Raw genomic sequence first — 25,617 nt, forward strand, 5'->3', positions numbered from 1 at the left:
TGTAGGAGGCAGAGTGGGCAACGCAGCGCTTCTCTCACCAAGCATTTTCTCCTTCTCCTCCCGTGCCCTGTTTCTTTGAGCAGTAAAACCGGACCCTCCGGAGAACGTGGTGGCAAAGCCCATCCCCAACAACCCCCGCCGGCTGATGGTGACGTGGCAGTACCCTTCGACGTGGCCTGATCCTGACTCCTTCCCCCTCAAATTCTTCCTGCGCTATCGGCCGCTCATCATCGACTACTGGCAACACGTGAGTGCCGACGTCCGTCCTCTCTCCTTACGGGCAAAGGGGTTTCGTGGCGGGCATCACAGGGTTGCTGGCCTCCGGGTCTGTTGGGGCTGGTCTGTGCTTTAATGATGAAAGAGGGTTACGGGGAGACCAGGTATGGGATGCACAGTTGTCCCTCTTAATAGCACCAAGAGCAAGAGGAAATTCAGACTGCAGGTTTTGTTCTCCAGGGAAAGAATTTGGAGAATCTGAACTCCAAAACGCATCCCTGCGGCTGTCATTTTCTCCCAGCTGAACTCAAGTCATCCCCTTGCATGAGTTATTGTTTGATAGGCAGTGCCTGGGACAGAAATGTTCTGTAATCTTTCTGTGGTTCCTGCGCAGTCCTACACTTGGGTTTCGGGCCCTGCCCGAATCCAACCTTGAAGTGTATGACTGCACAGGTGAGCACTTGAAGATCATCAGTTACAGGTAAGCAACCTGTTTTTCTTGGTGCTTGGGTGGGGCAAGAGTGGGAGGGCTTCTAGTGTCCTGGCCCCACTGGTGGACCTCCTGATGGCACTTTGGGTTTTTTTGCTGCTGTGTGACACAGAGTGTTGTGCTGGATGGGCCACTGGCCTGATCCAACATGGCTTCTCTTATGTTCTTATATCTGGGGCAGTGATGACCTGTAGTCTTGGTGCTTGGGCAGGGGGGAACAATGGGAGGGCTTCTAGTGTCCTGGCCCCACTGGTGGACCTCCTGATGGCACCTGGGGGGGGGGGTTGTTCTGTGTCACAGAGGGTTGGACTGTGATGAGCCATTGGCCTGATCCAACATGACTTCTCTTATGTTCTTATGTCTGGGGCAGTGATAATCTGTAGTCTTGGTGCTTGGGCGGGGGGGAACAGTAGGAGGGCTTCTAGTGTCCTGGCCACACTGGTGGACCTCCTGATGGCACCTGGGGTTTTTTTGCTACTGTGTGACACAGAGTGTTGGACTGTGATGGGCCATTGGCTTCTCCAACATGGCTTCTCCTATGTTCTTATGTCTTTGACAGGGATGATCTGCAGTCTTGGTGCTTGGGGTGGGGGGAACAGTGGGAGGGCTTCTGGTGTCCTGGCCCCACTGATGGACCTCCTTGATGGCACTTGGGGTTCTTTGGCCTCTGTGTGACACAGAGTGTTGGACTAGATGAGCCATTGGCCTGATCCAGCATGGTTTCTCTTATGTTTTTATGTAGGCACTTATACCTAAGAAACCCTGTTAAGAGCAGCCAGTATGTCTGTTGCAGAGACCACTCTCAGCTGTGACCCCTGGGGAAACTTGGGTTGTTTGTCATAATGTCGAGGCACTGAGCTGCAGAATTAAAGGGAGAATTAATCAAGGCACAATCCGCCCCCCCCCCCCAAGAGGTTCTCCTGTGTGAGTGCCACAGACCGTGGCTTCGTGTAGCTCCCATTAATGTCAATGGGTTCTTGGCAGGGGAATTTCTCCATGGGTTGTGTCCTTAATCTCTGGGGCTGCACTGTTCCCCCCCGCCCAAGCACCAAGGAACATGTGTTTTGTAGAAATCCCGACAGTCAATTTCTGCTTTGCACAAAACCAAAGGAAAAGGAAAGGTCTCCTGTGCAAGCACCAGTCGTTTCCGACTCTGGGGTGATGCTGCTTTCACAGCGTTTTCACAGCAGACTTTTTACGGGGTGGTTTGCCGTTGCCTTCCCCAGTCATCTACACTTTCCCCCCAGCAAGCTGGGGACTCCTTTGACCGACCTCGGAAGGATGGAAGGCTGAGTCAACCTGGAGCCGGCTACCTGAAAACCCAGCTTCCACCGGGGATCGAACTCAGGTCATGAGCAGAGCTTAGGACTGCAGTACTGCAGCTTTAACACTCTGCGCCATAGGCCAGAAACCAAAACACACAATTTTGTTGCATCTGGCACTGACACACCGACACACATGTTGGAGCAAGATACACAAAGGAGGTGTCTTAGGCGTGCCCTCTGTACACCTCAACAACTGGTAAACATTGTGGAGGAAAACAGATGTCACGCCATTGATTCAGTTCACCTGAGTAGATGGAATTTGGGTTCTGGCTTTTGTTGTATAAACCTTTGTAGCTGCCAGGGACTTTTTGACTAATGCTCTAGATCAGGGGTATCAGACGTGCGGCCTGGGGGCTGAATCAGGCCCCCGGAGGGCTCCTATCAGGCCCCCGAGCAACTGGCTGTTGTCTGTTTCCTTCTCCTTCTCCCTTGCTTCCTTCTGCATCACAGCTTGCTTAGCCAGGCTTGCTCAATCGCGCAGGAGCTACAGAGCAAAGCCTCTATTTCCTCCATTCAGAGTAAGAGATGTCAGTTACCGGAGACAGTTAAACATAATATTCCAAGAGTGGTAATCTTTTAAAAGCGTGTTTTGTTTTAAGTTTAAAAAAAAAATTGTGTTTGTCTGTGTCCTTTGTAAAGTTTATATCGACGGTCCTTGGCATTACATATATGAACATATATATGAACATATGAAACTGCCTTATACTGAATCAGACCTTTGGTCCATCAAAGTCAGTATTGTCTTCTCAGACTGGCAGCGGCTCTCCAGGGTCTCAAGCTGAGGCTTTTCACACCTATTTGCCTGGACCCTTTTTTGGAGATGCCAGGGATTGAACCTGGGACCTTCTACTTCCCAAGCAGATGCTCTACCACTGAGCCACAGCCCCATTCATGGCTCTCTAGGGTCTCAAGCTGAGGTTCTTCACACCTACTTGCCAGGACCCTTTTTAGTTGGAGATGCCAGGGATTGAACCTGGGACCTTCTGCTTACCAAGCAGATGCTCTACCACTGAGCCACCGTCCTTCCCCGACGGTGTTATAAATAACATGTTATTAATAAAGATGAAACTCCAAGAATTCATTATAAAACAGAACACAAATACAAACATTTTGTGACACACATTGGCCTGGTCCAACCAGGTCTCATTTATATCAGATTTGGGGGGAGAGACAAAAGTTGCTTCATGTGCTAGTCAGCCAATGGAGAAAACAGTGGCTTTGCTCTGTAGCTCTGCTGTGCGATTGAGCAAGCCTGGCAAAGCAAGCTGTGATGCAGAAGGAAGCAAGAGAGAGGAAGAAGGAAGCAGACGACAGCCAGTTGCTCAGGGGCCTGATAAGAGCCTTCCAGGGGCCTGATTTAGTCCTCGAGCCGCATGTTTGTCACCGCTGCTTTAGAGTTTAGTATCCAAAGCATCCATTTTCTCTGGGGGGGGGGGGGGAATGATCTCTGTTCTCTAGAGTTCAGTTGTAATCTCAGGAGATCCCCAGGGCACATCTGGTGATTGGAACTCTATTGGCAAGCAACAGGAGAGACTTCCAAGAGGTCATGTGACCTGATGTCCCCCTCTCCAGCCTTCTCTTCTATTCCATTTTCTTAAGCTGAAAGGGGCGGGGGGGATGGGTTTTGAACAGGGGTAAAACGATTTGCCCTGCTTGACATGCCATATAGATGGGGCCTCACAGCACAAGAAGACTCCGTTTCCCAGGGTTCATCTGGCAGGGGCGGGGGGGGGAGAGGTCTGCTAGCGAAACACTTCTCAACCCGTTTGTAGTATAAACGCTGTCCTTGGGGTGACATTGGCTCCCGCATTAAACAGCCTGCGGAGAGCATCTCTTTGATAGTTGCCTTGATTTCCGAATGCAAAACACAAGGGGAGTGAAGACGTTCCTCCAAGCACGCAAACAAGATGCGGGGGCCCGTTCCCCCCCCCTCTCCCCCGTCTTCTCCTGCTCTCTTTGAACTTCCCTCCCCCCTGGAAACCCTCTTCTGGCTCCAGTCCCTCTCCGCAGTCTCCAAGTGGGGCTATTTTCCATACATATGTTCGACATAAAACTCGCCCGGCAGGACGTAAAAGGTATTTAAAGTATAAATGTCACCGCAGTTATGCGCTCTCTGGCGCGATAGATTATAAGCGGGAGATAAACTATCTTCTGTCATAACGTTCTGTGCTGTCAGGGACATGGAAATTGCTGGGCTGTTATCATATTTCTGCTCTCTTATTGCTTTTTTTGGGGGGGGGAGGGGGGGGAGGCTAGGCGGCTGCCCGGGAGGGAGGGGGGATCCTTCGCAAAAAGCAGAGGGAGGTGGGGAAGGGAGGCCGGCCAACCTGGCCTTGGGGTGGAACCACCCTAGAGGAGGACTTGAAATCCCCCCACATGTATCTGTCTTGACGCTATGTGCAGTTGTCCCAGCTAGGGAGACCCCCTCCCATTCCAGAGGGCATCTGTGCTTGTTTGTGGGTGCCCCCCCCAAGGCTCCTATGCATATAGACCTGCCCAGCTCCCGGATGGAAATCTAAAAAACAACTGTGTCAAAAATACATAACACTTATGACAAATTTCCAAAAATCTATATTATATTGTGCAAAAGCATCCACAATTCATTCCAAAGATCAAAAACTGGCTAATTAATAGGAAGCAGAGAGTGAGTATAAATGGGCAGTCTTCACAGTGGAGGACGGTAAGCAGTGGGGTGCCGCAGGGCTCAGTACTGGGTCCCATGCTCTTTAACTTGTTCATTAATGATTTAGAGTTGGGAGTGAGCAGTGAAGTGGCCAAGTTTGTGGATGACACTAAATTGTTCAGGGTGGTGAGAACCAGAGAGGATTGTGAGGCACTCCAAAGGATTGTGAGGCTGGGTGAGTGGGCATCAGCGTGGCAGATGAGGTTCAATGTGGCCAAGTGCAAAGTAATGCACATTGGGGCCAAGAATCCAAGCTACAAATACATGTTGATGGGTTGTGAACTGGCAGAGATTGACCAAGAAAGAGATCTTGGGGTCGTGGTAGATAACTCACTGGAAATGTCAAGACAGTGTGCGATTGCAATAAAAAAGGCCAACACCATGCTGAGAATTATTAGGAAGGGAATTGAAAACAAATCAGCCAGTATCATCATGCCCCTGTATAAATCGATGGTGTGGTCTCATATGGAATACTGTGTACAATTCTGGTCACCGCACCTCAAAAAGGATATTATAGCATTGGAGAAAGTCCAGAAAAGGGCAACTAGAATGATTAAAGGTTTGGAATACTTTCCCTATGAAGAAAGGTTAAAACACTTGGGGCTCTTTAGCTTGGAGAAACTTCAACTGCGGGGTGACATGATAAAGGTTTACAAGATAATGCATGGGATGGAGAAAGTTGAGAAAGAAGTCCTTTTCTCCCTTTCTCACAATACAAGAACTCATGAGCATTCAATGAAATTGCTGAGCAGTCAGGTTAAAACGGATTAAAGGAAGTCCTTCTTCACCCAAAGGGTGATTAACATGGAATTCACTGCCACAGGAGGTGGTGGCGGCTACAAGCATAGCCAGCTTTAAGAGGGGATTGGATAAAAATATGGAGCAGAGGTCCATCAGTGGCTATTAGCCACAGTATATATGTGTGTGTATATACACACACACATATATTGGCCACTGTGTGTTGGACTGGATGGGCCATGGGCCTGATCCAACATGCCTTCTCTTATGTTCTTATGTAGATATAAATCACATAGAGAGCGTAAAGTCCCAAACAAAAACGCAGTTCCCAAGGATGACTCCAAAAAATTCCAAAAAGTCTATATGGAGTGCTACTACTCAGAAGTAAATTCCAAGCGGAGTCCTTCCACTGATGTCGGCTTCCGAAGGAGAAAATCTTGCCTTCACGCAATCACCGGCTTAAATTGCATTCCGCTGCGTTTGCAGCTTCTTTACAAGCCAACTGTATAATAAAGACCAAATGTGACAGCAATAATACAATGAACAATATAATCCAAATTAAACAATTAAAATGTGAAAGTACAACACATGATCCAACCTGACAAGGTCCTCAGACCGGCTTCTCTCAAGCGCCCATATTATTTCCATTGACGGTGTGACCACACTAGAGAATCAGCGTCCTAAAATGACAAGTCACAGCTGGTATCGATTGAGCACTTAAAGGGGACCTCATATATATTCACAAACACATACCCCAAAGAACCTAAACAAAACATGAGAGATCATTACATTGGTTAAGACCGAAGGGCTCGATTGTGCTTAAGCGATGTATCCACCTCGCCTCCTTCTGCGACAGGATTTTTTGTATATCACCACCCTTACAACTAGAAACTTCTGCCTTCTGCAATACAAAGAATATCAGGGATTCTAAGTCATGGCCAGTTTCCATACAATGCTGCGAAAGAGGAACGGCAGGAATTCGGTGACGAACCCTTGAGATGTGTTCTAAGACGCGAGTCGGGGGTTCTCTCGTCCTGGAGGTCCCCAACCCGCTGGCCAGCAGGGGGATCCCTGCCCAACATCGCCGGCACAATGACGTCACTTGCAAGTGATGTTGCATGCTGGCCGGTCTAGGAGCTTCCTTGGAAAACTCTATAGTTTTCCCAGATGCTCTAGCAATTTGGGAGGGAAGCTCTATGGTACCAGAGGCTGTGGGGGACTTGGCAACCCTATATGCACATGGGAGGAGGGAGCACTGAAAGGAAGGAGAGCTGGCAGTCCCCCAGCCTGTGACCTCCTTTGGTGTGGAACTTCCAAGCAAGGGATGGGGGAGGCTTATCTTAGCAGTAGTCTGCACAAAAAGGATCTAGGGGTCTTAGTGGACTGTACACTGAGCATGAGTCAGCAGTGTGATGCGGTGGCTAAAAAGGCAAATGCAGTTTTGGGCTGTATCAACAGAAGTCTAGTGTCCAGATCACGTGATGTGATGGTATCGCTATACTCTGCTCTGGTAAGACCTCATCCGGAGTCTTGTGTTCAGTTTTGGGCACCACGTTTTAAGAAGGATGTAGACAAGCTGGAAGGGGTCCAGAGAAGGGCGACGAAGATGGTGACGGGTCTGGAGACCAAGTCCTATGAGGAAAGGCTGAAGGAGCTGGGGATGTTTAGCCTAGAGAGGAGGCAGCTGAGAGGTGATAGGATCACCATCTTCAAGCACTTGAAGGGCTGTCCTATAGAGGATGGTGTGGAATTCTTTTCTGCGGCCCCAGAAGGTAGGACCAGGACCAATGGGTTGAAATTAAATCAAAAGAGTTTCTGGCTCAACACTAGGAAGAACTTCCTGACCGTTAGAGCGGTTTCTCAGTGGAACAGGCTTCCTCCTGGGGAGGTGGTGGGCTCTCCTTCCTTGGAGGTTGTTCAACAGAGGCTAGATGGCTATCGGACAGCAATGAAGATCCTGTGAATTTAGGAGGAAGCGTTTGTGAGTTTAGAGTGGTTCCACAATGGAACAGGCTTCCTCCTCGGGAGGTTGTGGGCTCTCCTTCCTTGGAGGTTTTTCAACAGAGGCCATCAAGGCCTTTCTGACAATGCCAAGGTTCGCTTTTTACTCCACGGGAAACACAACTTTGTCACAATAAAAAAAAAAAACAGGCTAGATGGCCACCTGACAGCAATGCAGATCCTGTGAATTTAGGGGGAGGTGTTTGTGAGTTTCCTGCATTGTGCAGGGGGTTGGACTAGATTACCCTAGAGGTCCCTTCCAACTCTATGATTCTATGCTTTAACTGGGCTCTCCTTCCTTGGAGGTTTCTCAACAGAGGCTAGATGGCCATCTGACAGCAATGAAGATCCTGTGAATTTAGGGGGGAGGTGTTTGTGAGTTTCCTGCATTGTGCAGGGGGTTGGACTAGATGACCCTGGAGGTCCCTTCCAACTCTTCTATGATTCTAACAGGCTTCCTCCTCGGGAGGTGGTGGGCTCTCCTTCCTTGGAGGTTTTTCAACAGAGGCTGGATGGCCATCTGACAGCAATGAGGATCCTGTGAATTGAGGGGGAGGTGTTTGTGAGCTTCCTGCCTTGTGCAGGGGGTTGGACTAGATCACCCTGGAGGGCCCTTCCAACTCTATGATTCTGTGGACCTGAGAATCCTTCTGAGGGGCCTCCATCAGTTGAGGGAACAGGACGGAGGAGCACTGCTCTGAATCTAGTCTCTTCAAGGAGGTCCCCTCCTGCTCCCTGGCTGCTGGTCTCCTTGAGGCATCTTTCCATCTTAGCCCCCACCCCACCCCAGTCCCCTATACCCTGCTGCCCTCCTTGCCCAACTGAGAGTCTATCAGATACTTGCAGCCCCCCCCCCTCCTGAGAGGGCCCACGAGACAGAGGTTCACAGGGTTGCCATCCTCCAGCTAGTGGATGGAGATCTCTCATTATTGCAGGTGACAGAGATCCATTCCCCTGGAGAAAACAGCTGCTCTGGAAGGTAAATTCTATGGCTTTGTACCCCGCCCCCTTGAAGTCCTTCTCCCTGTCAGATACGCTCCCCAGTCTCCATTCCTCCCAGATCTCCAGGGATTTCCGGAACTGGAGCCAGCTTAGCTCTAGAGCTAGTTTGGTGTATTGGTTAAGTGCACGGATTCTTATCTGGGAGAACCGGGTTGGATTCCCCACTCCTCCGCTTGCACCTGCTGGAATGGCCTTGGGTCAGCCATAGCTCTCGCAGAGTTGTCCTTGAAAGGGCAGTTTCTGTCAGAGCTCTCTCAGCCCCACCCACCTCACAGGGCGTCTGTTGTGGGGGAGGAGCTTAAAGGAGATTGTGAGCCGCTCTGAGATTTGGGCGGGATATAAATCCAATATCTTCTTCACCTTCTTCTTCTAGAGTAAAAGGATAATAAAGTGGCCAGCTTCTTTTAATATGCGCTTGTGTGACGCTCCTGTCCAGTCTGTCAACTCTGTCTAGATTTTGCAAGGAATTGTTGTTGTTAGTATATAGCAACAACAATAGTAACAGGGCTTTCTTTGGTAGTGGGAACTCCTTTGCATATTAGGCCCCACCTCCCTGACGTAGCCACTCCTCCTGGAGCTTAGAGTAGGCTCTGCAAGAAGAGCCCTGTAAGCTCTTTGAGGATTGGTTCATCAGGGGTGTGTGGCCTAATATGCAAAGGAGTTCCTGCTACCAAAAATCCCCCTGAGTAACAACAATAGCTTCATTTGTGGCCCCGTGGCGCAGAGTGGTACAGCAGCAGTATTGCAATACTGTGTGTCTGAACTCTCTGCTCACGACCTGAGTTTGATTCCGTTGGAAGCTGGATTCAGGTAGCCAGCCCAAGGTTGACTCAGCCTTCCATCCTTCCGAGGTCGGTAAAATGAGTCCCCAGCTTGCTGGGGAAGGCAATGGCAAACCACCCCGTAAAAAGTCTGCCGTGAAAACGTTGTGAAAGCAGCGTCACCCCAGAGTCGGAAACGACTGGCGCTTGCACAGGGGACCTTTCTTTTCCTTTCTCTTCAGCGGAGACCCAAGCCAGTTTACAGCATTGTCCACTGCTCCGTTTTATACTCACAACAGCTTGTTCGTTCTTATTTTCTACAGCTGAGAACTCCTGGCAAAGCCAGCCAGCCCAGGAATGAGCCAGAATCTGCCCCCTCCTGCAGCCTGGCTCCAATCCCACTCCAGGGGCCTTCGCCTTCCTTACTAAAGCTCCTTCCCCCACCCCCGATTTCTGAGGCTTCCTCCCCGTCCCTTAGTGACGTGTGGCTTTCTCCATTTTCATTTCTTGCATGCCTCCCTCTGGATCTTCTGCCCTTCCTCGGCCACCGGGGACTCTTGAGGTCTCTTCCAGCTCTCTTTAGCGTCAGGAGAAGCTGGGACTGCACCCCTTTTAGAAACCGCCACACCCGCTGAGCTCTGGGGTCCCTTAATGCTCCCTTTCTACCCAAGACGTGTCCGCGTTTGCTCACGCAAGGTCCTTTTTAAAGCCTTATGGCCTCATTCTGCGGTTCGCACTTCTCCCCAGAGTCATCCGTGCTCTCGTTTTTACGACCGGCTTGTCCCCAGAGCTGCTCGCCGTGGACGCCTCGTTCTCCGCTAATTTCTCCCACAAGGTCACGCTGTGATCTGAAACAGTCCCGCGTCTCCCGTGGGTTTCTGCCGCTCTCCGAAGCTGAGATAGGCTCTCTCGCAGAAGTCGGGAGGAAGTTTCCAAACGGCCAAAGGCAACCACCCTGCTGACGCAGCTAGAAGATGCCCAAGGAAATGGCTTCTGGGAAACCTGAGCAAACTTGATTTTACAGGAGAACAAAGTGGTTTATGGAAGAAGAAGATAATGATGGTGAAGATGATGATGATGATGATATTGGATTTATATCCACCCTATACTCTGAAACTCAGAGTCTCAGAGCGGTCACAATCTCCTTTACCTTCCCCCCACACACACACACACAACAGACACCCTGTGAGGTAGATGGGGCTGAGAGCTCTTACAGAAGTTGCCCTTTCAAGGACTGAGTCTCAGAGCGGCCTACAATCTCCTTCCCCTTCCTCCCCCACAACAGACACCATGTGAGGTAGGTGGGGCTGAGAGGGCTCTCCCAGAAGCTGCCCTTTCAAGGAAAGAGTCTCAGAGCAGCCTACAATCTCCTTTACCTTCCCCTCCCCTCACCAGCACAACAGACACCCTGTGAGGTAGGTGGGGCTGAGAGAGCTCTTACAGAAGTTGCCCTTTCAAGGACAACTCTGTGAAAGCTGTGGCTGACCCAAGCATATGGGTCATTCCAGCAGCTGCAAGTGGAGGAGTGGGGAATCAAACTCGATTCTCCCACATAAAAGTCTGTGCACTTCATCACTACACCAAACTGGGGGAAAGGTGACTGGTAGAGACCCCACAAAGAGGTGTGTTTTTCCCCCTTTACTGCTAGTTGAGCCGCTCTGACCAGGGTGTGCCCAGCGAACCCCGTCTCTGCAGGTCTCAGAAGCGAAAGCAGGGTCCGCCCTGGGGAGCCCTTGGATGGGAGAGCACCCAGGAACTTCTGGGCTGCTACACAGAGGCCGGCAACCGCAAACTATTTCTGAACGTTTCTTGCCTTGAGAAGCTTTCCAGGTTGCCCGAAATAATATGTGACTTGATGGGATTTCTCACTTGGACTCGTATCGTAGAATCACAGAGCTGGAAAGGGCCATCTAGGGTTAGGGTTAGGGTTGGAAGAGGCGACCCGAATCGCAGAATTGGAAGAGTCCATCTTTGGAAGAATTGGCAGAATCACAGAGTTGGAAGAATTGGGAAGAGCGTCTTCCGCAGCCGTTGGGAGCCCTCTTCCTGTGCGGTCTTCGCTTAGAACAGCGGAGCACTTTGGGGACCCTTATAGCCTTACGCTTCCCAATCCCCAGGTCCCAGCAGGGGATCCCCCGGTTTTACAGGCTTTCCCCCTCCCTCAGCCAGCTGGCTGGCGGGGGAAGCCCCACCCCCACAGCCATGATGTACCTCCATGAACAATTCCCATAAGGAATGATGGGGAATTGATCCACGGGTATCGGGGGCTCTGGGGGGGCTGTTTCTTGAGGTAGAAGTGCCAAATTTTCAGTATAGCATCTAGTGCCTCTTCCCAAAATACCCCCCAAGTTTCAAAAGTATTGGACCAGGGGGTCCAATTCTACGAGCCCCAAAAGAAGGTGCCCCTATCCTTTATTATTTTCTATGGAAGAAAGGCATTTTAAAAGGCGTGTGGTCCCTTTAAATGTGATGGCCAGAACTCCCTTGGAGTTCAATTCTGCTTGTCACAACCGAGTTCCTGGCTCCACCCCAATGTCTCCTGGCTCCATCCCCAAAGTCTCCTGGCCCCACCCCCAAAGTCCCCAGATATTTCTTGAATTGGACTTGGCAACCCTATATGGCCTTCTCATTCACTCAGGAGGGCCATGTTTCTCTGTTAACTGCAGGAGAACATTGTGAATTATTTCCTTTTCCTTTGAGGGGAGGGGCTCCGGCTTGGGGGGCGCGCAGCAGAGCTTCTGATTGGCAGGCCAAAAGTCCCAGGGTCCACTCCTGTCCTCTCCAGTTAAAAGGATCAGGTAGGAGGCCATCCCTCCACCCACATCTCTTGATTACTCCTTTCCCTGCCCTCTTTGCTGTGCCCCACTCCCCTTTATCTCCCCCTTCCCTTTTCTGTGGATCAGGTACAAACCAGCTGTGAGGGAAACTCCAGCAGTTCTGCTTCCAGCCTCAGAAGCCAAGCGAAGGAGCTGCACGGAGGAGCCCCTGCGTTCTTCCGTTCCCTCTCCAGGGGAAGGCAGGCCCACGGAGGATGCAGTGGGGGGGGGAAGAGCTGTGTGTGCCCCATGGCGCTCCAGAGGGGCTGGGCAGGTCAAAAGCAGAACAGAGTCTTCCTTGGGAGGTGGGGGGCTCTCCTTCCTTGGAGGTTTTTAAGCAGAGTCTAGATGGCCATCTGACAGCGATGAAGATCCTGTGAATTTAGGGGGAGGTGTTTGTGAGTTTCCTGCATTGTGCAGGGGGTTGGACTAGATGACCCTGGAGGTCCCTCCAACTCTTCTATGATTCCAACAGGCTTCCTCCTCGGGAGGTGGTGGGCTCTCCTTCCTTGGAGGTTTTTCAATGGAGGCTAGATGGCCATCTGACAGCAATGAGGATCCTGTGAATTTAGGGGGAGGTGTTTGTGAGTTTCCTGCATTGTGCAGGGGGTTGGACTAGATGACCCTGGAGGTCCCTTCCGACTCTTCTATGATTCTAACAGGCTTCCTCCTCGGGAGGTGGTGGGCTCTCCTTCCTTGGAGGTTTTTCAACGGAGGCTAGATGGCCATCTGACAGCAATGAGGATCCTGTGAATTTAGGGGGAGGTGTTTGTGAGTTTCCTGCATTGTGCAGGGGGTTGGACTAGATGACCCTGGAGGTCCCTTCCGACTCTTCTATGATTCTAACAGGCTTCCTCCTCGGGAGGTGGTGGGCTCTCCTTCCGTGGAGGTTTTTCAACGGAGGCTGGATGGCCATCTGACAGCAATGAGGATCCTGTGAATTTAGGGGGAGGTGTTTGTGAGTTTCCTGCATTGTGCAGGGGGTTGGACTAGATGACCCTGGGGATTCCTTCCAACTCTAGGATTCTGTGATTCAAACTAGAAACCATTTGGGATCCAAAAGGAGCTTCTTTTCCACTCTGGCCAAGGGGGGGAGAAGGCGAGACTCCCACCCCTCACAAGGTTCTGCCGCCGCCGCAGCTCACAGCTCAAGAGGAGGCAGGGTTGCCAAGGCCAATTCAAGAAATATCTGGGGACTTTGGGGGCGGAGCCAGGAGCAAGGGTGGGACAAGCACAGCTGAACTCCAAAGGGAGTTCTGGCCAACACATTTAAAGGGACCGCACACCTTTTAAATGCCTTCCTCCCATTGGAAATAATGAAGGCTAAGGGCACCTTTTGGGGGGGCTCATAGAATTGGATCCCCTGGTCCAATCCTTTTGAAACTTGGAGGGTATTTTGAGAAGAGACATAAGATGTTATGCTGCAAGTTTGGTGCCTCTACCTCAAAAGTAAGCCCACACAGAGCCCAGATACCCATGGATCAATTTTCCATTAGACCCTGTGGGGATTGGTCTCCATAGAGAATGATGGAGTGCCCACCAGACATCCCCATCCTTTTCTGATGAAGTGAGGGGAGGGCCTCAAAACCAGGGGATCCCCTGCCCCCTCCTGGAGATTGGCAACTCTAAGAGGAGGGCTACCAGCTCCGGTTTGGGAAATTCCTGGAGATTTGGGGGGTGGAGCTGGGGAGGTTGAGGTTTGGGAAGGGGGGAGGGGCTTCGGGGGAGTATAGTGCGAGCAGCACTTGCAGCCTCACATGTCAGCTTTCACTGGGGGGGGGTCCTTACCAGGCAGCTAGGGTTGCCATCCTCCAGATGGTACCTGGAGATCGCCTGATATTACAGGACCGAGATCAGTTCCCCTGGAGAAGATGGCTGCTTTGGGAGGGGGGGGGGGCGGGATGTATGGAGAGCCAGTTTGGTGTGGAGAGCCAGTTTGTTGTAGTGGTGAAGTGCATGGACTCTTAGCTGGAAGAACCAGGTTTGATTCCCCATTCCTCCCCTTGCATCTGCCCTCACATTATCCTTGAAAGGGCAGCTTCTGGGAGAGCCAGTTTGGTGTAGTGGTTAAGTGTGCGGACTCTTATCTGGGAGAACTGGGTTTGATTCCCCACTCCTCCACTTGCAGCTGCTGGAATGGCCTTGGGTCAGCCATAGCTCTCACATTGTCCTTGAAAGGGCAGCTTCTGTGAGACCCAGTTTGGTGTAGTGGTTAAGTGTGCAGACTCTTATCTGGGAGAACCGGGTTTGATTCCCCACTCCTCCACTTGCAGCTGCTGGAATGGCCTTGGGTCAGCCATAGCCCTCACATTGTCCTTGAAAGGGCAGCTTCTGTGAGAGCCAGTTTGGTGTAGTGGTTAAGTGTGTGGACTCTTATCTGGGAGAACCGGGTTTGATTCCCCACTCCTCCATTTGCAGCTGCTGGAATGGGCTTGGGTCAGCCATAGCTGTGGCAGAGGTTGTCCTTGAAAGGGCAGCTGCTGTGAGAGTCCTCTCAGCCCCACCCACCTCACAGGGTGTTTGTTGTGGGGGAGGAAGATAAAGAAGATTGTGAGCCTCTCTGAGACTCTGAGTGGAGGGCAGAATATAAATCCAATATCATCTTCTTCTCTCCCCAGACCCTGCCCTCCCGGCTCCACCCCCACCCACCCCCAGTTTCCAGGTATTTCCCACTCCTGAGCTGGCAACCATGCGGGCAGATGTTCTGAATGAGTCCCTCAGTGCTTCCTGAACATTTTGCTCTCGTTGTTCTTAGCATTTGCTGTTTCTTTGCTGTGACTCCCTGACTCACATTTCCAGCGGAGGCTGCTGTCTCCAAAGAGGTGCTGGAATTCCGGCCTCACTCAAGAGCCACGTCTCAGCTTCTGTGAGAGCCAGTTTGGTGTCGTGGTTAAGTGTGCGGACTCTTATCTGGGAGAACCGGGTTTGATTCCCCACTCCTCCACTTGCACCTGCTGGCATGGCCTTGGGTCAGCCATAGCTCTGGCAGAGGTTGTCCTTGAAAGGGCAGCTGCTGTGAGAGCCCTCTCCAGCCCCACCCACCTCACAGGGTGTCTGTTGTGGGGGAGGGAGATAAAGGAGATTGTGAGCCGCTCTGAGACTCTTCGGAGTGGAGGGCGGGATATAAATCCAATATCTTCTTCTTCTTCTTTTTTTTTGCAGCTGGAATGCACCCTTGTTGTAGCCAGTCTGAGCCCTGTAAGCTCCAGGATGATTGGCTACATCAGGGGTGTGTGGCCTAATGTGCAAAGGAGTTCCTGCTACAAAAAAAAAAAAAAAACCATGGTGCTAACTATTTGCATACTGTCCCTGCGCAGGTCAACATTATTATTGGGGCTTTTTTTGTAGCAGCAACTCCTTTGCATATTAGGCCACACACCCCTGATGTAGCCAATCCTTCAAGAGCTTACAGGGCTCAGATTGGCCATTGTCCACAAGCCATTATCCAAGGCTGTTTTTCAATCGCATGCCATGAAAGCTCCAGCTGCATTAAAGGGACAGGGCATTTTATGTTCCCGTCCAGTTGCCTGCTTCAGGTGAGGGTCAGGTGTGCCACCTACGTGCTTTGCCCAGGGAGCAGAGGGCCGTGGCTCAGTGGCACAGCAATAGCTCCAAGGATCATTCCCTGGCATCTCCAGTTCAAAGGACCAGGCGGGAGGTGATGGGAAAGACCTTTCTCTGACGCCCCGGAGAGAGAGCGGCTGCCAGTCTGAGCAGACAAGACTGACCAGGATGGACGGAAGGTCTGATTTGGCATGAGGCAGCTTCATTCATCCAGCCCGGTTTCAAAGTGTCATCTTATAAACTTCCAGGACAAAAAGAGGGGGGAGAATAGAGGCAACTCCTTTGTGGTTTCCGTCGTCTGCCTTGGCAGACTTTGCAGTCCTGTCTCCTGAAATGACAAAACATTAAATATTTAGGCCTCCTTTCTTTCTTCCTCTCTTTTTTTTCATTCTCTCCCTCTCCCTCCGTTGCTTTTAAGTCTGTAATTCAAACCAGCCTGGCCTCACTTCCTCTCTCCCGTTGCAGCCTCCCTCGGCCTGGCCTGGCCAGAAGGGCTCTTAATGCGTTCAGATGTGCCTTTAATGGATTACCTAGGCTGGAACTGGATACGGCTGTCTAATGGGTCGCTAATAGCCTGTTTCTGGTTTCGCAGAGTCTGCCAGTTAACTCCCACCATTGCCTCGGCCACCAGGGCACGCCGGCGTTTGCGCACGTGTTGCCCATCACACAGATGCATCTCTAGGAACAGGCGTTCACCTGTGTGCAGACGCCCAGGGGTGCATCCAAGTGCAGCAGTCCAATTTGGTGGGGAGTTCCTAGCAGCTTGAACAACACAAGTGTTGGCAATATGGAGCAGCAGGAGGAACGCACCGTTCCTTCGATGAAGGCCAGATGACTGCTGAACTCACAGCCTTAAACAGTCAGTGTACAAAGAGGAGGAGGAGGAGAAGATGACGACGACGATGATGATGGAGGAGGAGGAGGATTTATATCCCGCCCTATGCTCTGAATCTCAGAGGCCGTTTTCCCACTCACCTTTTACTGGCGCCACGACCATCCTGACACCGGCGAATCTGCCTGGATTTCGCATCAGAAGCTCCGGCGCTCCCAGAAGCGCCGGCTACTTCCGTCGCTAAGCCAGCGCAAACGGAAATCGCAAAGATGCAGGAAAACGTTTGCGCTGGCTTAGCGACGGAAAGCGCCGGCGCTTCTGGGAGCGCCGGCGCTTCTGTTGCGAAATCCAGGCAGATTCGCCGGCGTCAGGATGGTCGTGGCGCCAGTAAAAGGTGAGTGGGAAAACGGCCAGAGAGTGGCTCACAATCTCCTTTATCTCCCTCCCCCCCACAACAGACACCCTGTGAGGTGGGTCGGGCTGAGAGGGCTCTTCCAGAAGCTGCCCTTTCAAGGACAACTCCTGCAAGAGCTATGGCTGACCCAAGGCCATTCCAGCAGCTGCAAGTGGAGGAGTGGGGAACCAAACCCAGTTCTCCCAGATAAGAGTCCGCGCACTTCACCACTACACCAAACTGGCTCTCACAGAAGTTGCCCTTTCAAGGACAGTGTGAGGGCTATGGCTGACCCAAGGCCATCTCAGCAGGTGCAAGTGGAGGAGTGGGGAATCAAACCCGGTTCTTCCAGATAGGATTGCTATGGCTGACCCAAGACCATTCCAGCAGCTGCAGGTGGAGGAGCAGGGAATCAAACCCAGTTCTTCCAGATAAGAGTCCGCACACTTAACCACTACACCAAACTGGGAAGAAGAAGAAGAAATAAGCTGGATTTATACCCTGCCCTTCACTCAGCATCTCAGAGCAGCTTCTAATCTCCTTCCCTTCCTCTCATAAGAACATAAGAGAAGCCATGTTGGATCAGGCCAATGGCCCATCCAGTCCAACACTCTGTGTCACACAGTGGCCAAAAAAAATTATATATACACACACACACTGTGGCTAATAGCCACTGATGGACCTGTGCTCCATATTTTCATCTAACCCCCTCTTGAAGCTGGCTATGTTTGTAGCCGCCACCACCTCCTGTGGCAGTGAATTCCACATGTTAATCACCCTTTGGGTGAAGAAGTAATTCCTTCTATCCGTTTTAACCTGACTGCTCATAAATTTCATTGAATGCCCACGAGTTCTTGTATTGTGAGAAAGAGAGAAAAGTACTTCTTTCTCTACTTTCTCCATCCCATGCATAATCTTGTAAACTTCTATCATGTCACCCCGCAGTCGACGTTTCTCCAAGCTAAAGAGCCCCAAGGGAAAATGTTCCAACCCTTTAATCATTCTAGTTGCCCTTTTCTGGACTTTTTCCAATGCTATAATATCCTTTTTGAGGTGCGGTGACCAGAATTGTACACAGTATTCCAAATGAGACCGCACCATCGATTTATACAGGGGCATTATGATACTGGCTGATTTGTTTTCAATTCCCTTCTGTCAGAGCTCTCTCAGCCTCACCCACCTCACAGGGTGTCTGCTGTGGGGGGAGAAGACATAGGAGATTGTAAGCTACTCTGAGACGCTGATGCAGAGAGAAGGGCGGGGTATACATGTACGATCTTCTTCTTAGGTTCAAAGATCCTTATCTGAGAGAACCAGGTTTGATTCCCCACTCCGCCCCTTGCAGCTGCTGGAATGGCCTTGGGTCAGCCACGGCTCTCATGGTGCAGCCCTCGAAAGGGCGGATTCTGTCAGCTCTCTCAGCCCCACCCACCCTACAGGGTGTCTGTTGTGGGGGAGGAAGATAAAAGAGATTGTAAGCCACTTTGGGATTCAGGGTACAGAGCGGGGTATAAATCCAGCATCATCTTCTTCATCCTCATTAGAGGGGCACCGCTGAGCATCTGCAGATTCAAAACTGCTGAAATGAAGGCAGGCTGGCCAGGTCTGGAAGTGATCCCTCATCTGTGGTGGATCCTAACTGAGCAGGAGATCTCTTGCTATTACAACTGCTCCACACAACAGAGCTCCATCCCCCCCCTAGAGAAAATGGCTGCTTTGGAAGGTGACCTCTGTGGCATTAGAATCCATGGAAGCCCCTCCCCTCTGCATGCCCCGCCCTCCTGAAGCTCCTCCCCCAAGTCTCCAGGTGCTTCCCAACCCAGAGCTGGGAATGCTCTTCCAAACAGGGCCAGGAGGTGGCAACAAACAGGAGGATGGGAGCGGCCGCCGAATTCTTCGTCACTCTCTCCAAACACAAGCTCATTATCAGAGCATTCATCCCATCGATATCTCCAGCGGCCATTTTGTAGAAAAATAGGTGGTGGAGCTCATCCAGGGATTGTTATGCAGCTGCACCTACTATTCAATGGACAAGGAGGTGGAACTCTCAGAAAGGTTCAGGAGCTGCGCTCCTGTGAGCTCCCACTGAATCTGAGGCCGGGATATCTCTAAATGAAAGGTAGCAGGATGTAGGCTCGCCAGCCTCCAGGGGGGGCCTGGAGATCTCCCACTTTTACAACTGATCTCCAGCTGGCAGAGATCAGCTCCCCTGGAGAAAATGAGAGCCAGTTTGGTGTAGTGGTTAAGTGCGCGGACTCTTATCTGGTTTGATTCCCCACTCCTCCACTTGCACCTGCTGGAATGGCCTTGGGTCAGCCATAGCTCTCGCAGGAGTTGTCCTTGAAAGGGCAGCTTCTGTCAGAGCTCTCTCAGCCCCACCGCTTCACAGGGTGTCTGTTGTAGAGGGAGGAAATAAAGGAGATTGTGAGCGGCTCGGAGACTCTGATTCAGAGAGATGGGCGGGGTATAAATCTTCTTGAAGGGTGGACTCTACGGCACAGTATTCCGCTGAGCCCCCTCCCCTCCCTAAGCCCCACCCTCTCCTGGATCCACCCCCAAAGTCTCCAGGTGTTTTCCAATATAGAATTATGCCAGCTTTCTGAGATACCAGGTTTCCTCAACTGCCAATTTTGTCAGGCTTGTGAGGCATGAAACGGCACAGCAGGATCTGGGATTAATGACAAATTTTAGATAATTGCTGAGTGGAAGATGGCCAGCAGGCCTCTCGCAAACATTACCTCCTACCGAAACAAGGGAAGTCAAGAGCTGAGAGCACCAAGCAAGGAAGTGGGTGTCCGAAATTTACCATGCGAAAACAGATCTGAGTCCCATAGCGCCTTAGTAGCCAACAGGTGTTTCTGGGTGTAAGCTTAGAATCGTAGAGCTTTTTCACACAGCCTAAGTATTCCGGTATGGCAGCTGGTCAGTTACTGAACAGTAACGGGTTTCTGCTGGCATTTCAGACAGACCCGATTCAGTAACTGGCTGCTGCCAGAATACTGTGACCTTTTCACACAGTCCCACGGCTGTCCCGGTAGTGAGGCATGCCTGAGTCGTTATTAATAAAGAGCAGCTTCTTTCAGTTTTCAGCTCTTCCTTTCGGGTTGACATCGCTATGGGACGCTGTGTGAAATGTCCCGTAGTGATTGCGGGAGTGCCGTTTTCGCGCCCTGCCGGCACGCGATCTCTATCGGGCTACGATCGCTATAGCGCTATAGTGCTATAGCAATGTTTCAAAACAGCACCACCGTAGGGATACCTGGGCTCCATTGAGATGCCTGAGATTGCTGCGGCTGACGCTTTGCAACAAGTGCCCCATTGGATACACAGTTCAAGCGGGAGATCAGGGCCCCAGGCGTTGGTCTGTCACCTGTTGCTATCACTTCCATGCCCACACAGGAGTCACAGGAATGTGATTGGTTTGTAGGTGACTCTGAGGCACATTTAAGGGGGGGGGCCTTTGCCACCTGGAGAGGGGTTGCCCATAGGGCAGCACGTTTCGGCGGGAGAGCAGAACAACAGTGATTGGAAAGACAGATGTTGCTAACCCAGCCTGATGTGCCCCCATCCATGCTCACAGGCTATTGGCTGGAAAGTGACTTGTGCCAAGCTGCAGCAGGTATAAATATTAGGGGGGGAGCCACAAACCATGTTCAGATTGCCAGACATTGTAAACTCTCTTCCCACTTGAACTGTGTATCCAATCCTATGGTGGTGCTGTTTTGAAACATCGCTGTAGTGCTATTGCGCTATAGCGAACTTAGCCGAACGTTCCAAAAAAACCCCCAACAAAAACCGGAGATTGTGCGCCAGTGGGCAAAAAAGGGTGCGAGAACAGCCAGCGCTCGTGGAAGCGAGATAAAAGCGGAATAGTGTGAAATGGCTCGCTTCAATCACAGAACCCTATCGGGGGAAAAAACCATGTGTCTGAAAACTCCCATCCCTGTCCTGGAGTACTCCAGGCTGGCACAATTCCAGCTTCCTTCCAATTCCCACTGGTAAGTGTGAAAAGGGCCATAGAGTTGGAAGGGACCTCCAGGGTCATCTAGTCCAGGGGTGTCAAACATGTGACCCAGGGCCGAATCAGGCCCCTGAGCAACTTGCTGTCATCTGCTTCCTTCTCCCTCTTTCTTGCTTCCTTCTACATCTCAACTTGCCTTGCAAGGCTTGCTCAATCACACAGGAGCTACAAAGCAAAACCTCTATTTCCTCCATTGGTTGAGGCTCCTGGTCCCCTGGGGAGGGAGGGAAAGAGCCAGAGCTTCCTTTGCCTAGTTCCCTGGATCCCATGGGAGAAATGCAAAGAAAGCACCTTTAAGACCAACAAGTGCAAATGTTTTAAGCATGTTTTAAAGATTTCAGGTTTTCACGGCTGGTAACATCATTAGGGTTTGTAGAATCTTTCGGGATCAAGTGCCGTGTTCTACTGGAGAAAGTTTTCCTTCCAGACATTTCGTTCTCAGCTGCGGAGAACATCCTTAGTGGCGTTGCAGCCGGAGCAGGCGCTCAGACCTTCTTGGCTGCTGTGCATTGAGTGTCCATCCACTGAGGATGTTCTCCGCGGCTGAGAACGAAACGTCTGGAAGGAAAACTTTCTCCAGTAGAACACGGCACTTGATCCCGAAACATTCTACAAACCCTAATCATGTTTTAAAGATTTTTTAAAAATCTTTATTTGTGCTTCTCTGTGTCCTTTAAAAAGTCTATATCTGTTTCCTAATCTTAAATAGGTACACACATGGCAGAGCGCACCAAGGTCTCATTTATGTCATATCCGGCCCTCATAACAAATGAGTTCGACACCCTGCACAATACAGGAACTTCACAAATACATAAGAACATAAGAGAAGCCCTGTTGGATCAGGCCAATGGCCCCTCCAGTCCAACACTCTGTGTCACACAGTGGCAAAAAATTTTATACATACACACACACTGTGGCTAATAGCCACTGATGGACCTCTGCTCCATATTTTTATCTAAACCCCTCTTGAAGGTGGCTATGCTTGTGGCCGCCACCACCTCCTGTGGCAGTGAATTCCACGTGCTAATCACCCTTTGGATGAAGAAGTACTTCCTTTTATCCGTTTTAACCTATCTGCTCAGCAATTTCATCGAATGCCCACGAGTTCTTGTATTGTGAGAAAGGGGGAAAGTACCTCTTTCTCTACTTTCTCCATCCCATGCATTATCTTGTCAACCTCTATCAGGTCACTCCGCAGTCGACGTTTCTCCAAGCTAAAGAGTCCCAAGCGTTTCAAACTTTCTTCCTTTCTTCAACCTTTCTTCAGCACGCACACCCCCTTCGTGCCCTCCTTCTCATGATCTGCCTGATTCACAGAACGAACATTGCTTCTGAGAGTCAAAGCCCCCTTAGTCTTAGAATCATAGTGCTGGACTGGACCTCCAGGGAGTTTACGTTAGCAGAGTGTTCGTCGGACTCTAGTCGAGTGGAAATGGATCTTTCCAAGCCCTTTTACTCCAGACAGAAGGGGGTTGTGGTAAAGAGGGGTTGCATATTGCAATCTGCTTGATTAGAGTGGAGCAAGAAAATTAGCATCTGTTGTGAGATACTCTTTTGCTTTGACAAAGGGAGTTCTGACTCTCCAACGCTCAAGCCTTGGAACCGATGTTCCCTCTAAGCTGCAGAGTCACGTGAGCAAAAATTCTACTTTGTGAGCTCCTGGCATTAAATTTGTGAGCTGCTGCATACATCAGTGTGCTCTGGAGTACATTTGGAGTACTGTGTGCAATTCTGGTTACCGCACCTCAAAAAAGGATATTATAGCATTGGGAAAAGTGCAGAAAAGGGCAACTAGAATGATTCAAGGGTTGGAACACTTTCCCTAAGAAGAAAGGTTAAAACGCTTGGGGCTCTTTAGCTTGGAGAAACGTCGAGTGCGGGGTGACATGATAGAGGTTTACAAAATTATGCATGGGATGGAGAAAGTAGACAAAGAAGTCCTTTTCTTCCTTTCTCACGATACAAGAACTCGTGGGCATTCAATGAAATTGCTGATCATTCAGGTTAAAAGGGATAGAAGGAAGTACTTCTTCACCCAAAGGGTGATTAACATGTGAAACTCACTGTCACAGGAGGTGGTGGTGGCTGCAAGCATAGGCAGCTTCAAGAGGGGATTGGATAAAAATATGGAGCAGAGGTCCATTTTTGGCTATTAGCCACAATGTGTGTGTGTGTGTGTATTTTTGGCCACTGTGTGACACAGAGTGTTGGACTGGATGGGCCATTGGCCTGATCCAACATGGCTTCTCTTATGTGACACAGAGTGTTGGACTGGATGGGCCATTGGCCTGATCCAACATGGCTTCTCTTATGTGACACAGAGTGTTGGACTGGATGGGCCATTGGCCTGATCCAACATGGCTTCTCTTATGTGACACAGAGTGTTGGACTGGATGGACCACTGGCATGATCCAACATGGCTTCTTTTCTGTTCTTATGTGACACAGAGTGTTGGACTGGGTGGGCCATTGGCCTGATCCAACAGGGCTTCTCTTATGTTCTTATGTGACTCAGAGTGTTGGACCGGATGGGCCATTGGCCTGATCCAACAGGGCTTCTCTTATGTGACACAGAGTGTTGGACCGGATGGGCCAGTGGCCTGATCCAACAGGGCTTCTCTTATGTACTTATGTGACTCAGAGTGTTGGACTGGATGGGCCATTGGACTGATCCAACAGGGCTTCTCTTATGTGACACAGAGTGTGGGACTGGAGGGGCCATTGGCCTGATCCAAGAGGGCTTCTTCTATGTTCTTATGTGACCCAGAGTGTTGGACTGGAGGGGCCACTGGCTTGATCCAACATGGCTTCTCTTATGTTCTTATGTGACACAGAGTGTTGGACTGGAGGGGCCATTGGCCTGATCCAACGTGGCTTCTCTTATGTTCTTATGTGACACAGAGTGTTGGACTGGATGGGCCATTGACCTGATCCAACAGGGCTTCTCTTATGTGACACAGAGTGTGGGACTGGAGGGGCCATTGGCCTGATCCAAGAGGGCTTCTTCTATGTTCTTATGTGACCCAGAGTGTTGGACTGGAGGGGCCACTGGCTTGATCCAACATGGCTTCGCTTATGTTCTTATGTGACACAGAGTGCTGGACTGGAGGGGCCATTGGCCTGATCCAACAGGGCTTCTCTTATGTTCTTATGTGACACAGAGTGTTGGACTGGAGGGGACATTGGCCTGATCCAACAGGGCTTCTCTTATGTTCTTATGTGACACAGAGTGTTGGACTGGATGGGCCAGTGCCCTGATCCAACAGGGCTTCTCTTATGTTCTTATGGGGTCATCCTTCCTGAGCTAAGACAAAAACGTGTGAGCCGAAGGCTAAAAATCTGTGAGCTGACTCATGTTAGCTCAGCTTAGAGGGAACATTGCCTGGAACACTTGTGGGTCTCTAAGGTGATCCTGGACTGGAATCCAACTCTTCTGCGGCACATCAGCATGACTACTCTGGGTTTGCGTTCGGATCTACCCAAGGCAAAAATATACTTGGGAAATACCTTAATCAGTATTTTGGGGGTATATTTTGGCTTCCCAAATATATCTGGGTTTTCTAAGGAAAACCGGGGGGATATCCCGAGAAAATCCCAGAAGTATTTGGGAATTGCCAGTAGATTTGAAAACAGGGAGAGGCAGGAACAGGCGGGAGGCTGGCTGGTTGAAGGAAAGGAAAGGTCCCCTGTGCAAGCACCAGTCATTTCTGACTCTGGGTTTATGTTGCTTTAACAATGTTTTCACGGCAGACTTTTTACCGGGTGGTTTGCCATTGCCTTCCCCAGTCATCTACACTTTCCCCCAAGCAAGCTGGGGACTCATTTGACCGACCTTGGAAGAATGGAAGGCTGAGTCAACCTGGAGCTGGCTACCTGAACCCAGCTTCTGCCGGAATCGAACTCAGGTTGTGAGCAGAAAGTTCAGTACTGCTGCTTTACCACTCTGTGCCACGGGGCTGCTTTGGCTGGTTGAAACCAAGCTGCAAAAAGAAGTCAGCAGAGGATCAGGCAGAGAGGCATGAGCTGAGAGCTCTCCTCTGCCTTGGCTTGGTGTGGGCTTCTCTTGCAGCCTGGCATAAACTGGACTGAAATAGAAGTCAACCCACGATCAGGAGACAACCCATGATCAGAGAGCCAGTTTGGTGTAGTGGTTAAGTGCACGGACTCTCATCTGGGAAAACCGGGTTTGATTCCCCACTCCTCCACCTGCAGCTGCTAGAATGGCCTTGGGTCAGCCATAGCTCTGGCAGAGGTTGTCCTTGAAAGGGCAGCTGCTGTGAGAGCCAGTTTGGTGTAGTGGTTAAGTGTGCGGACTCTTATCTGGGAGAACCGGGTTTGATTCCCCACTCCTCCACTTGCAGCTGCTGAAATGGCCTTGGGTCAGCCATAGCTCTGGCAGAGGTTGTCCTTGAAAGGGCAGCTGCTGTGAGAGCCAGTTTGGTGTGGTGGTTAAGTGTGCGGACTCTTATCTGGGAGAACCAGGTTTGATTCCCCACTCCTCCACTTGCACCTGCTGGCATGGCCTTGGGTCAGCCATAGCTCTGGCAGAGGTTGTCTTTGAAAGGGCAGCTTCTGGAAGAGCTCTCTCAGCCCCACCGCTTCACAGGGTATCTGTTGTGGGGGAGCGAGATAAAGGAGATTGTGAGCCACTCTGAGACTCTGATTCAGAAAGAAGGGCAGGGTATAAATCTGCAGTCTTCTTCTTCTTTGATTCCCCACTCCTCCACTTGCACCTGCTGGCATGGCCTTGGGTCAGCCATAGCTCTGGCAGAGGT

The 25,617-nt window shown here is 50.8% G+C and overlaps 1 protein-coding gene across 1 annotated transcript in view; it reads left to right on the forward strand.

Moving 5' to 3' along the window:
- The window catches only part of CNTFR (ciliary neurotrophic factor receptor), a 761,181-nt gene that overhangs the window by 723,531 nt on the left and 12,033 nt on the right, over positions 1-25,617 (forward strand). The window contains exon 7 of the mRNA XM_060236258.1: positions 84-247. Within this exon, the coding sequence (XP_060092241.1) occupies positions 84-247 (164 nt within the window). The remainder of the gene's footprint in view (positions 1-83; positions 248-25,617) is intronic.

Source organism: Heteronotia binoei, chromosome 4 (genome assembly GCF_032191835.1).
Source record: "Heteronotia binoei isolate CCM8104 ecotype False Entrance Well chromosome 4, APGP_CSIRO_Hbin_v1, whole genome shotgun sequence".
In the NCBI taxonomy this organism is placed as follows: domain Eukaryota; kingdom Metazoa; phylum Chordata; class Lepidosauria; order Squamata; family Gekkonidae; genus Heteronotia; species Heteronotia binoei.